This window comes from Canis aureus, chromosome 17 (assembly GCF_053574225.1).
Source record: "Canis aureus isolate CA01 chromosome 17, VMU_Caureus_v.1.0, whole genome shotgun sequence".
NCBI classification, from domain to species: domain Eukaryota; kingdom Metazoa; phylum Chordata; class Mammalia; order Carnivora; family Canidae; genus Canis; species Canis aureus.
The window spans coordinates 2,173,292-2,187,938 of NC_135627.1; the positions used below are offsets into that span (position 1 = coordinate 2,173,292).

The following is a 14,647-nucleotide window of genomic DNA, read 5'->3' on the forward strand; positions in this document are numbered from 1 at the left end:
GCTCTCACCAAACCAGCAGGAAACCTGTGCATTCTGTGTCACTTGTTTTAATTCTGTTTCAGGTTGAAAAGCTGAAGCTACCATCTCCAATTTAAACTTTTAAGCTATAATACCCAGCCCTACTTTTAAATGAAACATGTTCCTCTTACAGAAAATCTAATTTCACCCCTGTGCTTCCAGTTCACAAACTCCAAAGAAACAGGATTCTGACAGCCTGGATTTACTTCACAGCTACATTCCAGAATCCTACCAGCATCTCCAATCCACTGTCCCAAGGGCTCCGAGCAGAAGGAAAACCTCAAAAACCCTTTCTACTCCAAAAATGCTACTTAGCACCTGAGAGGCCCCTTACCAGTGCTTCTCAGGCACTCAGCTGAAGAGGTGATTAAAAACATAATAACCATCGGACAAACAAGTGGCTATCACCATTGTGTCTCATGTAACATGTGCCCAGAACAAGCTGACCCACAGAAGACCCCAAGGGGTCCTTTCCCCAAAGGTAAGAGTGTCTGAAGGAGCGTACCTGTGCTCTGTGAGAACATTCACTGCAGATGGGTGGTTGGCACAATATGCAAGGTATAAGGTTTTCATTTGTGGCATCAGATTTAAAAAGCATCCTCCAACTCTCTGCTGAGCTTCTGGCAACCTAGAGACATGCAACACAAGGGAAATCATTCTGAATTTTATAGACAGAAGGGAAATTGCCAAATAACAAACCCAGAAAATTTGAAAGACCTCCTTGAATACTGTGTCTATGAAAACAAAAGATACAAATGCCAGAATGTAAGTGCTCAGAGCAGCAACCCAGCAGGGAGAAGTCCCCACCCCGAGAGCTCCTCTGCTATAAAGCAGCACACAGACCCCCTTCCTCTTCTCCAGTATCCGGCTGCCATGACCCACAAACTGAGGCTTCAGGCAGTTGAGACAGAGATCATGAACCCTTCAGTTTTCTATAAAAGGAGAATTATGAATGTCATCACTTGGCTGGTGAGGTCTGCTACTGAAGCAGCACAGAGACAGACACATACGCATCGGTGCACAGCAAAACCACTACAGCCCTCCTTCCTTTTAGGCACAAAGCTGGACCAAGCCCACCCACAGACCCCTTTCCTCCCTTCTCAAAGCCTGGCCACGACAGCTGCTGAGCCTCCAACAGACATCAGAACCGAAAGGGAGACGTCAGCACCAACTATGGAAGCAGAACAGTAATAGATGATGGATGAATGAATGGTCCTACCTTGGTGACACATCAGGCTCCAAGCTCGAGGCCACGCCCTCGAGCTGAGTTCTATCACATGGGTTACAACCACATTATTCCTATCAAATGGACTCTCCTGCAGGTACACGAACTTTGGACAAAAGATAAAACCAACTGTCTAAAGGCAGCAGAGGGCCAGAGAGGAAGATTCTGCAGATGCTGGCATTTGGAGGAGGAAAAGACACAGTTCTCTACACTCTGGGGCCAAGGGTGGCCAAGGCTGGGCCACGTTGAGCAAAGAGGCCCCAAGGCCTCTTGGGTTGAACCACAGAGTTTGGTTCAACCCAAACTGCTGGGATGTTTAGGGTAAATCTTAGGACTATGCACCTGAGTTCTGTAGCAATCTGTCAACTTTCAGAATATTCATGGTAAAAGATAAGGGGAATGGTTAATAAGAAAATCAAATCTCAAATCTTCCGTTCCACCACAGAAAAACCCAATATCTAACCCCGACACACTGTGCCCTTGAGGAACTTCACCGAAACAATACATAAGTCATATCGAAGTCTGAGACGATGCCAAGGCCTGAAGCCTGACAAGATTTTGGACTCTCAGTCGCTGGGTGCCCGCCCTGGATTTCAGGTTTCACATCCATACATCTGCAGTACGGACAAGCCTGAGGGGAGGCTCCTAAGAGGTGCTGCAAATGTACTATGTAAATACTAATTTATTTAGTCCACGTTGTTCATAGCCACTATGCATGCACCACTTCATGCATGCTGAGGCTGGCCTCTTGCAATGATCCCACATTGCTGGCAAATGAGCTACATTCACCAAAAAGAAGGTAATTTTCAAATGATTATTTTCATGACCCTGTAATTAATGCCACTTTATACAAACCAAAAATGCCACAAAAGGAAACGTAATGTAAATTTGTTTGAAAGCCAGTACTTCCTATGTCCTTCAGCTTTCCTTCTGGTATAAAGTACCTGGAGGAAACCCTGAACCTGCTTTGAGCACAGCCAGCCATCAGCCTGGGGCACAGAGGACCCAACAGCCCTCACCACTTCCGAGACTGAGAAAGACAAAAAAGCTACAGAAAGGAAAAACCAGAGACCAACCAGATTCCAAGAGAAAAAGTTTTCTGGTTCCGTTGAGTACAGAAATAGAATTTAAAAATAATAAGTATCCCCTTCCCGCATCAAGTCCAACAGGTAAAATAAACATCCAGTATCACCTGGGGGCCTACTGCCTAGCAAGTTTTTGTGTGCATTAGGATACCCAGGATACCTTCAGTAGGTCTGATGGTAACCAAGAACAAAATAGTCACACACACACACACACAAGTCAAGGGCATAGCCAATCATTGAGAACACACCTCCTCACTTCCCAAAAACTCCCATGGAAAAGGCAAAAGCAAGCACGAAACATCACAGTAGCACATTATAGACATAGTGCTTCACAATCCCTCCACTTGTGGAGAGCCACCACCACGTGCACAAAGAGCCCACCTGCACACCATCTTCATATCCCCTACACCCCCGCCCAACACCTTAAAATTTCCTACTCCTGGCAAGCCCCTCTCCTTTCTCTACAGAAGAAGGAGATCCCTACCCCAAAGACCCCAACTATTAAACACTCGACAAATACACAACTTTTACTATAAAAGCTGATACACCAAAAAGAATCAAAATAGCAGTTTTTCCATTAGAAAGGTAAATTCTAAAATTACAATACATTTGTTTCTTTAAATACCAGTTGTACTAACCTGAAGTTTGCAAATTTTTAGTATCTTACTTACTTGGTGCATTCTTCTAAAGACTGTACAAGCATTTGCTGGAAAGAACATATTTCTTCTAGATTTCCCATTAAATATGAAGTGTTTGCTGAACTTAACCTAGAACCAAGAAAAATAATCGTAAAAGCACGTAGTTTCACTCTCCTCTACCACCCCATTGCCCAATTAGAGGCTCCACCTACTAAAAAACCTTGCATCTAAAACAAATTGTTACACCGGATTCTGTTCCAGCATTTCATCCTCTATTCTTGGAAAACCTGAGCAAACAGCCTAGGTGTTGACCATGTTGCCATTAACACAATTTATCATTCAACTTACTTCTCACTGGTCTGCAAAGGCCGTAGATAGGTTGAAAGCACAGTCTGAAGTTCTTTAGAATATTCATTTTCTGTTTCCAAAATATTCTGTAGCACCTACAACAAACAATGAATAGCATTATTCGCCATTAAGATTAGGAGCTTTAGGAAGTTCATCACTGTCCAAATTCATGTTGCTTCTACATAATACCGATGCATTCAATATCCCTATTAACTCTGAAAACCCATGCAATGGATTCTTACAGCCACACAACTGACTTCTTACCACCAAGCACAGGCGACAAAGGGAATACCTAGAACAAGGTTAGGATGAATTCCATCGCCATAAAAGTAATGCCCAGTCTGTTCAGATACAAAGGAGGAACCACTGGTAATCCCAACAGCAGGCACACACAGATCAATCTCTAACATTGTGTCGTACATAAAAAGCCAGCCATTCACAGAAAGGACATGACGACATGCCTGCCCCATCTATAGTTACGTCCAAGAATAGGCAAAACTAATCCAGGAGGGCAGAAAGCAGAAGATAGGTATGCAGTGACAATGGGAAAGGGCCCTAAATTTTGAGAGTGAAACACATGGTCTATACGGTAATTTGAGTAGTTGTTATAAACACACTTTTCACAACTCACTGAACTGTACCCTTAAAATCCAAGTGTTCTAACATAGGCAAAGTATATTTCAATTTAAAAAAATCAGGTTTACTCTTTAGATTGAGCCTAGCAAATGTAAATCATTTTCATTAGAGAACAATGGTTTCAGATCATCATACGTGCATTTGTTAAAAATTAAAAGTCCACCAGTATAAAACCCTTAAATAGCCACTAGTTTAAGGAAACAGTGATAAATCAACCTTAAAAGGTTTCCTGATACCCTATTTTAGTACAGCAAATTCCGTAAAAATCCGTTTACAGCTCCTAAAAAGATAAAAAGTACAAACCAGCTAAACTAAAAAATAAGCCTCTTTCCATCAGCAATGGCCAAGAGCAGAGGCCCCTCCCGGGGCGGGGCAGCACCAACAACCAACCACAGGCAGAGCCGGTGGGGCCCAGATGCAATGGCAGGCAGCAGAACCACCATCAAAGTAGCCCACACTACACCCCCAGCACCCAGGGAGGTGCTCTACATGTAGCAGTGCCATGTGTCTCATCCATGTGTGGTCATCCTCACCAAAACTATTCCTCTCACCCACTCTGCTTCAGTCTTTTCCTCCATAAGTTTCATAAGCAGAGCCCGCATGTGCCATGGGCACCTAGATCTGATGGTGCACAGCCCCTCACAGCTCCCTCTTGTTGCCAGGCTGAGGACAGGCATCTGGGCTCTCATGCGTCCCAAAGTAAAGAAGGAACACAAACACCTTCCTCAACCACTTTCCTCCTGTCAGCACACCAGCACTGCCTTTAACCAGAAGACCATGCCCCACAGATTTTCTAAACACCCACAACATGCACTATGATGTGCTACTTGTCCTCCAAAAATCAACCATCCTCCACCACGCAGAGTTGTACAAAACACAAACACACACACTCCGTCCTCTCCCCAGTGTGATCATTAAAACAAGCATGCTTAAACATTTAAGAAAAACTGTTAAGCTAAATTCAGATTTCAACATCAGTAACACGGGTACAACATGGATTCTTGGTCTGCTCACTGTGTGTTCTGTGTACTCTGAGAAGAGCACAGTCCTTCACAAGCAAACTTAACACACTACGCTATCTCAGATGAAGAGAATCCATCGCTTTCACGGTGACACAGCTCTGGTTTCGCCCCTGAATGAGGCTATTCATGCCACAGTCGGGGAGCGAGCCAGAGGGCGGAGGGGCCGCTCCGGGAGTTCATTCCTTTGTGGGAAAATCTGGGTGCTGGTCCCAGGATTACAATGTCTCCCTTCGAAGAAACGGTTACTGGACACAAATGTCAAAGAAATGGTGGACAGAGAACATACTATGACACCAGCCACTATACCAGAAAATTATACATTAAACAGGATCTTATCCTTTAAAAGTAACATGAAGCCAAGTATAATAGTCCTTGAACTGAGAAAAAAAAATCAAAAATTAAATCTGCCACAGATGAAGATGGAAGGTCTTCAATGTTCGATTAAACGGATTTCAGGTGTTAACGAATATTATGGTTACAAATATTACGAACTATTAGCAGTGCTGCTTATTAGAGCATGCTTAAAAACCCATGCACCTTTTATAAAATGAGAGGAAATAAGTACAAGAAAACATCAGTAGAATGAGTGGAGGATAAAATGGCATTTCCTCCATCACAGCATTAAGCATAATAGTATGCACACATAAAAGCCTTCCGTAAGAATGTACCAGAAACAATGCCAAAGAATCCTCTACCAAAAAGCTACATTAAGGCAGTTAAACTGGTTAATCTCAACTAGTAGTCACAAACATGCTTTTCAAGTAAGTGCTAAAGACAAGTTGTATTAACTCTCCCATTCTAACGATCCAAGTTACACTTAGTTTTTCCACCAACACTCAACCAGACTTGGCTGAGTCCGTCCTGCTGATGCCAGGAGCCGCACGCACCAACCCCCTTCTCCCCCTCCAGCCCCCCCCCCCAACTCATCAGCACCTGTCTCCCCCTTCTGGACTTGTGCACGCTCTGGCTGCTGCAGGACCCCATGTGACTCCCCAGCCGGGCTGCAGAGCTCCATCACACAAAGGCTGGCCCCAGAGAACGTGTGCAGGTTTCACAGCAAGAGCAGCCTGTGCTCCCCGGCCGTGAAGAGTGGCAGGGCTCAGCCAGCACCAGCTCCCCCTCAGGCATGAGGCGTGGAGCCTCGTCCAGTCAAACAATGGGGCCACACAGGAGGACATCAGGCCAGCCACACAGACAATCCCTGAACTGTCAGCCGTTATAGCAAAGCAAAACAAAGCTCCACTGGCTTCATTACCTTGTAGACACATAGAAACTCACTTTATTACCACCACCCTTGATTCAAGGAACACTTAGTATCACCGATTTTACAAAAGAGTTGCAACTTTCACCGCACAAATTTTGGTAGGTTTCATATTTTAGGTAACTGAGTCCTTTAAAAATAAATAACTGATTTACCAGAAGAAATGTAATATTTTCTTAGAGATTTAATTATGATGAAAAATCATCATAAACAAAAACCAACTTATAAAAACTTTACCCTGGTTTGGTCTTGAGCATGTCCCTGAGACAGTAACAAGACAGTAGCAAATACCCACCCTCCTCCGCCCTCACCACATCGGGGCCCCATACACAAGGAAATAAATCACCCCTGCCCGTTTCTTCCCAACCCAGTCTATTCAACTGTACTCACATTTTCAAAAACCAGATGTTAGGACAGGATGTGAGCCCCCGGGAAAGGAGAGGAAGGAAGAGCCTGGCCTCGCTGCTGTAGGGCCCAATTCCAAACCCCCTTCCCCTGGCCCCACAACCCTCAGCCCTCAGGACACAGAAGCACAACCCCACCCACTCGCTGGCAATGACTAACTGAAGTGAGCTTGCTTGTGTCTGTATGTTCTTAGTAACCAACTCTCAAGAGAGTTTGGAGAGGCCATGTCAATGTTTAACGTTATTGTGCCTTTTGAAAGATGCTCTATTACTGTATTTCTAAATTTGGGGATTCACAAGGTCTTAGGACAGATTTCTTCCAAATGTTAACGGTTTACTATGCAACAGTTCCAGCCAAAGCACCAGGTGGCCTGGGATACAAGTCAGTGCCAGAAGCCGGCCTGAGTACACAGAGACATGCACGACCATACCGGGACAAGTGAAAAGCCAGCCATGGGTGCTGGCAGACCCAGGCTCTGCCTGGGACTGCACTGGTCTATGGGTCTGTTTAGAAAAGCTGGTATGGGGGAGCGGGAAGGGGGGACGGACTTCACAGACTGTGACACTGGAGAGTATCAGCCCCCAACGTAAGGTAGAAGAAATCTTACAAACCACTAGCCACAGCCTTCCATCCTAGACCTGGAGTTCTACATGGTGCTGCTCCTGACAAAACTCCAGCAGTCGTGGGGAAAGGACTGAAAAGCAATCTTGGTTAAGGGTGTGGCTCATCTTGAAGCAAAGAAAAAAGCAGCACACTAGGGCTTGGGGGTCTGTGCTGGGCTACGTCAGCCGAAGATGCTGGGCCAACGATCTCCAGTCTCCCCATGGCCCAGAAGGCAGAGGCTCCAGGCAATACAAGGAGCCAAGAGGAAAGAGACGCACTCTCTCTGGAGCACAGTAAAGGTCCACGGAGGTTGCTATGGCATTTTAGGAAAAGCGGCATTTTAGGAAAAGCGCACACCTACAACAGTACATTTATTAAAACTAATGATTCCTACATATCGTAACTGCAATGTTTCCAAGGCAAAAGCTACCCTGCCTCTTCATGACCCCTGGCATACCGCCCTCAATAAAAGCGTTGGCTAGAATCCAAGAAATGAGCCAATACCACTGAACATGTGAGGTCAGGAGGACCTGTCTTCCCACGTGGACATATTTAAGAAACCTTCTCTAAGAATGACTGAGGAAACTTCTAATTCCCCTCCCCCCCCCCCCAAAAAAAAAACCTCCAGATCGTCCCTTCTCTCTGGGGGCATCCAATCCAGCTTCTACAACACAGGTGCCTTCTCTGAGCTCCACTGGAAAGTGGGGTTACCAACCTGCAGGTCAGCTAATATGCTTTCACTGCTAAAATCCACCAAGCTCAGACACGTCACAAATGTGTTACCTTTAATCACACGTTCCTGTCACCCGTGACTGTAGCTCTCCCCAGGTTAACCCTCAAATGGGATGCCTGTTGGCAAACACAACAGCACACTGACTTCAAGGATGCCTAAGGCCCCAATTGTTTCTATGTGTGCTCCAGAAAAACCCCGAAAACCTCCTCAAGGCCCATGCAGGCAGCCAGGGGCTTCTCCCAGTGACAGGCACACAGACACAACACACAGGCCTGCACCCCCAAGCTCTGCCACCCAAAGCAAGGGCTCTCCTGATCACGCGCAGATCTAGGACACTGAAAACTGATGTGTTTTCCCATTTGAAAACAGAGTTGACAGTGGTGGCTGGCTGTTACAAAAAATAATCAACTCTGTATTTGCAGGATCTGCATCTTCTTCCACTGTTCCTCTCAAGTCTGACACCCTGCTTTTGTCTCCAACAGCCTGGCCCCAATGCCAAAGCAGCCCTCCAAAGCCAGAGGCTGGCATTATCAAGTGATGATGTCTGCCACTCCTGAGAAACCACTCTCTCTGGAACCCTTCTGTTAACAGTTCTACATCATTAAATCCTGTTATCTATATGGTTTCATATTCTGCTTACTGTACTTAAACATGTATTCCAAGTATTTTTTTACAGATTCATGTGCATTTTTATTGATTATCAATGTATATGCCACTAGTTACTTAATCATTCTTGTGTTGCTACATATTTAGGTTGCTTGCATTTATCATTCTATTAATTCCCATTAAAACACTTTGCACAGGGGTACTGGGGGCTCAAGTCAGTTAAATGCCTGCTCTTGATTTCAGGTCAGGTTGTGATCTCACAGAGTCATGATCTCAGAGTTGTGGGATCCAGCCCAGCAATGGGCTCTGCACTCAGCAGGGAGTCTGCTTGGGACTCTAACACCCCTCTTACTCCTCCCTCTTCTTCCCTGTCCCCATTCTCTAAAATAAATCAACTCTTAAAAATAAAACCACCTTTGCATAAACATCACTGAACATATTTTAAGTAATTCCTCTGGGGTGGATTCCAAATAGAACTAGTAGATTACAGGGCTTGACTGTTTTCAGAATTCTATATATAGTTGCCACATTACTTTTGAGAAGCATTGTATGGATTTACATTTCCACCATTATCAGAGCTGAAGATTCTTTTTAAATCTCTGCTCACCAGTTACATAAAAAGTTGCCATCAGAATTTTTATGATAAGCTTAACCATACCACCAGAGTGCTATAATGTTTGTGTCCTCCCAGATTGCATGTTCTGGGCATCCTGAAATACCCCAGAGTGGTGGCACCTGGAGGTGGGGCCTTCAGGCAGTAGACATGAGGGGAGGAAGAGGCAGGCTCTGTCTCTCCACCATGTGAAAACTTGATGGAAGGCAGCCCTCTGTCAACCAGGAAGTCACTCAAAACCCCAAGCATGCTGGCACCCTAATCTCAGACTTCCAGTCTCCAGAACTGGGAGGAGTCTGTGGCACTGTTCCAGCAGTTTGAACTGATTCCAACACAACCATCGACATTTCCCATTTTACAATGTTCACATACTCTCATTTATCCACTAATCTTAATGTATGTGCCTTAATGAGCTCCTTAGTCATTAAGGATAATCTTGTGTTGTTGTAACTGTTACTACTGTTCCAGTTAACTTGTAATTTGGTTTCTATTTTTCGAACGCAAAGAATTTATTAAATTTTTACAAAGCCTAATCAATTTTGATATTTTTTCCTTTGTTTTCATTTTTTGCTTTTACGTTCTAAAAAGCCTCCTCTCACCCAATGCATTAACCAACCACATACAGAGCTGTGGGCAGAGAATGGAAGCCCGTTTAAACACAATCTTTGAGCAATCCTTGGCTACATACTAAGCTCTGCAGCTCTGAGAAAGAACATTAGGAAGGTAAGCTTTCACACCAAGAACCCATCAATGACCGTGGGGGGAGATAAATTGCAGTTAGTCAGGAAACAAAAGTCAATTAACAACCAATCCTGGGACAAGGAGAGTTCAGAACCCAGAATTACTAAAGTGTCCAATTTTCAGTGAAAATTTGTAAGATACACAAAGAACCAAGAACATGTGACCCATGCACAAAACCCAGGCATTCTACAGCCATGGGCTGAAGGGCCCCAACACTGGGCTTAGCTGATAAAGACTTCACAAGAGTTGCTATAAATATGTTCCAGCAGGGACTTCCATTCTGCCTGTGTCTGCATGGAAATCATCACCTCCATCCGAACAGGTAAAAAGCTGAACAGACTGAAAAGAGCTCTTACAACTCAGAGAACCCAACTTTAAAAACAGAAAGAGGGCAGGCCGGGTGGCTCAGCAGTTTAGCGCTGCCTTCAGCCCAGAGCATGATCCTGGAGACCCAGGATCGAGTCCCATGTCGGACACCCTGCATGGAGCCTGCTTCTTCCTCTTCCTGTGTCTCTGCCTTTCTCTCTGTGTCTCTCATGAATAAATAAATAAAATCTTTAAAAATAATAATAATAAAAATGGAAAGAACAGATACTTTACAAAAGATATACAGATGGCAAATAAACATATGAAAAGATGCTCCACACCCTAAGTGCCAATTAAAACAGTGAGATAGCACTGCATACCTAGTACACCAGCAAAACCCAAACCACAGATACCACCAGAGGCAGTGAAGATGTCCACCAGGAATTCTCCACGGGAAGACAGAGTGGCAGCCTCTTATAGAAATAAATGTACTCTTACCACACAACCCAACAATCACTCTCCTTGGTATTTACCCAAAGGAGCTGAAAACATGTCCACACAAAATCCTGTGCACATAAGCTTACAGCAGCTTTATTCATAATTACCAACACTTGGAAGATGTCCTCCAGTAGGAGATGGATAAACTGGTCCATCCAGACAGTGGGTTACTATCCTACACTAGAATGAGAGCCATCAAGCCACCAGAGATGCTGATCATGGGGGAAAGCTGTGCACGTTTAAAGGCAGGATGTCCACGGGAAATCTCCATCACCCTCCCCACTTTACCGTGAACCTAAAACTGCTCTAATATAGTTAAGTCAATGACTCAAAGACAGTCTGAATTTGACTATGAAAATAACCAAACAGGGACACCCGGGTGGCTCAGTCAGTTAAGCTTCCAACTCCTGGTTTTGGCTCAGGTCATGATCTTAGGGTCCTGTGTCTGTTAGACTCCTCCATGCTCAGTAGGGGCCTGCTTAAGATTCTCCCCCTCTCCCCTTCCACCCCTCCCCTCCATGCACTTGCTTTCAAATCTTTAAAAAAAATGCAAAATTTGAAATGAACTCAAATGGAAATTATGAACTGAAAATTCACTAGAGGGGCTCAACATTAGATTTAAGATGCCAAAGAATCATCCAACAAAACGGACAATAGAGATTACTCACTCTGAAGAACAGAAAGAAACAAAGGAGAGCTAACAGCACCTCAGAAACCAGTGGACACTATCACACTTAACATGTGCACAGTGGGAGTCCCATGAAGAGGAAACATGTGACATTCACCCAGAATCACTTTTTACTTCTCAGTGTTTTTTGGCTTGCCCTGACCATCACACAGGAGCAGCAAATTATAGATCCATCCCACTCATGCCAGTGTCCTGTCTTAATTTCAATAAGCTTGTACCTCTACCTACAGCTCTCCACTGAGCCCACGCTAAGACCTGGTCTCTCATGAATAATCTCTCCTCTTGGAGAACCTTCTCCAATCAGTGGGGCTGAAAATACCTATACTTCTTGTGAAATACCTAAGTTTCTTGTGAAAACAAAACCACACGAGATAGTGAGAAAATGCTAAATGCATTATCTATTCTACTTTGCTCTGCATGTGGTATTCTGTTCTATATTTTACTTTATATCATGTATAAATACAAAATTCAAAAAAGAATTTATTCCTGGCTTAATCACTAACCAGTGTATATCTTGGATAAGTCCTTTAACCTCTAGAGCTTTCTGTGTTCTCCCCTAAAAAATGGGACTGCTATCCCCAGAGGTGATTTCTATGAATTCTGAGTTACGTCCATAACAACTGCGATTTTAACATGTGCTATTTACTAACACAACTTTATGTAAACAATTTGAATGGGGCTCTGGTCAAGGTGTTTTCCCATCATTCTGAATTAAAGAGTAGGTGACTCACAACAGCATGTGTGATATGAAGGCTCTTCACCCCATATGAGCACAATTAAAAGAAGGAAATTAAAAACACACTGATTATGCTTCAAGTTGAAGAGAATTATAGGATATACAATGCAAAGGAACGGGTGCCTGGGTGGCTCAGTTGGTTAAGTGTTCAACTCTTAATCCTGGGGTCGGGAGACTGAAACCCGCATCAGGCTCCATGCCAAGCAGGGAGTCTGCTTGGGATTCCCTCTCAACCCCTGCTGCCCCTCCCTGCCGCACTTATGCTCTAAATAAAATCTTTAAATATGTGTGTGTATAAAATGCAAAGGAAAACAACCTATCACAACTTCTAGAAAAGCACAGTTGCCTACTTGGACAAAATCCCTAATGAAAGCAAGATTACTAGAGAGAGAAGAGAAATGCAGCAGGCACCAGTTGAGAGGGCACTATCTTGCTTCCTCTAACCATCATTTGGACAGAACCTCTAGGAGAAGCAGCTCCCTCTTCAGAACATCACTGTGGATTACGATTGGTACTCAGCACATGAAACCTTTCCCTGAAAAGAAACCAATGTTTTACAGAAGAACACAAGAGGGAAAGGCAGCTCCTCAAGCTCTCCTGCTGTGAAACCCTGAAGAACCACTAGACGACTTTTATTGTGGCTTTATACATGAAGCCAAACATAGTACACTCTAAAAACCAAAGACCTCAGTAGAGCCATGTCCCAGGAACAAGCATCCAACAAAGAACCGAAGAGGACACCTGGAGAGCAGAGCACCACCAGGAAAGGTGGGCGGCCCCACCAAGTCAGGGTACAGGCTGTGCTGTGGAGCCTGCAGCTCTGCCAGGGCAGACTGGGGGTGGAAGTCTGCGATTGGAAGGAGCAGAGGAAACTAGGAAAAGGAAGTGGGAGAAGCAGAGACTGAGATTCGAGTGAATGACTGCTGGCGTTGGTCAATACAAATAAAAGTGATCTGAGAGGGCGAAGGCATGGTACGAAGGCCACAGGACAGGAAATGTAGAAGTGAAATTGGCAGAGGCAGAAGAAGCTGGGGAGGCAGGGAAAGGAAGCAATGAACTGATCCACAGATGAGGTGCCAGCAAGGGGAAAATTGCTGCATTTCTGCCCACCACTACGTCCCACTGCCTTTGCCAGGGCCTGGTGCAGAGCACGGACTGATCTGATGTATGTTAGGACAACAAACCCTCCCAAGTTCACATGGTTCTGTAAGATCTGGAGTCAAGGGAAAATGGATGCTCAGCACGCTGAATACACAGACTCACAGGACAGACTACTGCAGCAACAGACAAGCTGGCAGAAGGTCCCGCATCCTCACCCTCTCCCACCAGAACCACAGACAGTGGAACACTCGGGATTCCTCATTGCAGTGCCAGACCGTGGCTGCTCCATGGCAAAGATGCACAGGCCACACACCCGCAGACAGACAACCCTGATCAGGAAACCTTCTCTGGAACCAGGAGCAGGAAAGGTACCCAAAGTGCAGACCTTCCACAGAATGGAGATCAGTTCTATTTACAAAGTTTACTTTGCTGATTTATCACATTGATACATGTGAGCAATTTAAAAGGTTACCCGCCCCCAAAAAAGAGTACCGCTTCCTATTTCTGCAGTATATGCAACAGTTTAGGGACCAAGGGGGTTTAGACTAGACTTCACATCACAGGTATTTAAGTTCACAAACTGATCTTAAGTTTCAAAATGCAGTTTTAGATTCTCAAACACTCATCTTTACTATGTATGTGTAGATGTGCTCCTGTGATTCCACACTATTTGATACACGCATACATCAATCCCAAGAAAGACTTTCTATTAAGATACAAGTAAACTAAAAATAGCAAGTGATCTAAAGTACTTACAATCCACTCTAAGTACAAGTAAAATGCCATCTGATGCCTGTAATATCTTTAAATCACATCATGTGCCTTTTTACAATCTTATCTTCGAAAACTTGAAATGGCATGAGGGAATATTACATTGTGTGACAAAAATGGTACAATTCTACATTACATATTGAAACAAAAATATAAGATTCTAAAGCAAAGATAAGAAAATACACCAGAACATTAATGGTAGTTATAACTGCAGCCAATAATGGATGATTGTTATACCCTTCTACATGCTCTACGTAGTTTATCTATATGCTACACTGAAGAGTTTCAGAGATGTTTAAAAAAAAAAAAAAAAAGTGATTCTTAAAACAGGTTTTGCAATTAACTCACCACATTGTAATAGCTTTTGTTAATGGCAGTAGTGTCGAATCCTTTGGGAGGGCTCTTCAGTGCTCCTGACTTGGGAGAGACAGGCTTTTCTGAAATGAAAACATAACACAATTTTACAGACCATACTTGAGATCCCCTCACATACCATCCCCACACAGCCCAGAGCCAGGGGCCTCCAGTGAAACCACCAACCCACAGGGAAACCCAGACAGAGACCCATGTGTCTCTCCCTCACACTCTGCTCCGAGGTCAGGGAGCCAACATC

The 14,647-nt window shown here is 44.2% G+C and overlaps 1 protein-coding gene across 6 annotated transcripts in view; it reads right to left on the reverse strand.

The window, feature by feature from the left end:
• The window catches only part of ARHGEF7 (Rho guanine nucleotide exchange factor 7), a 126,702-nt gene that overhangs the window by 36,095 nt on the left and 75,960 nt on the right, over positions 1-14,647 (reverse strand). For 5 of the 6 annotated variants that reach the window (XM_077854933.1, XM_077854934.1, XM_077854937.1 and 2 more), the window contains 4 exons: positions 14,383-14,471; positions 3,315-3,409; positions 3,000-3,095; positions 524-646 (listed from right to left, as the gene is read on the reverse strand). In XM_077854933.1, the coding sequence (XP_077711059.1) occupies positions 524-646; positions 3,000-3,095; positions 3,315-3,409; positions 14,383-14,471 (403 nt within the window). Of the gene's footprint in view, positions 1-523; positions 647-2,999; positions 3,096-3,314; positions 3,410-5,905; positions 6,042-14,382; positions 14,472-14,647 lie in introns of those variants that run through there. The other variant, XM_077854938.1, reaches the window with a different exon arrangement.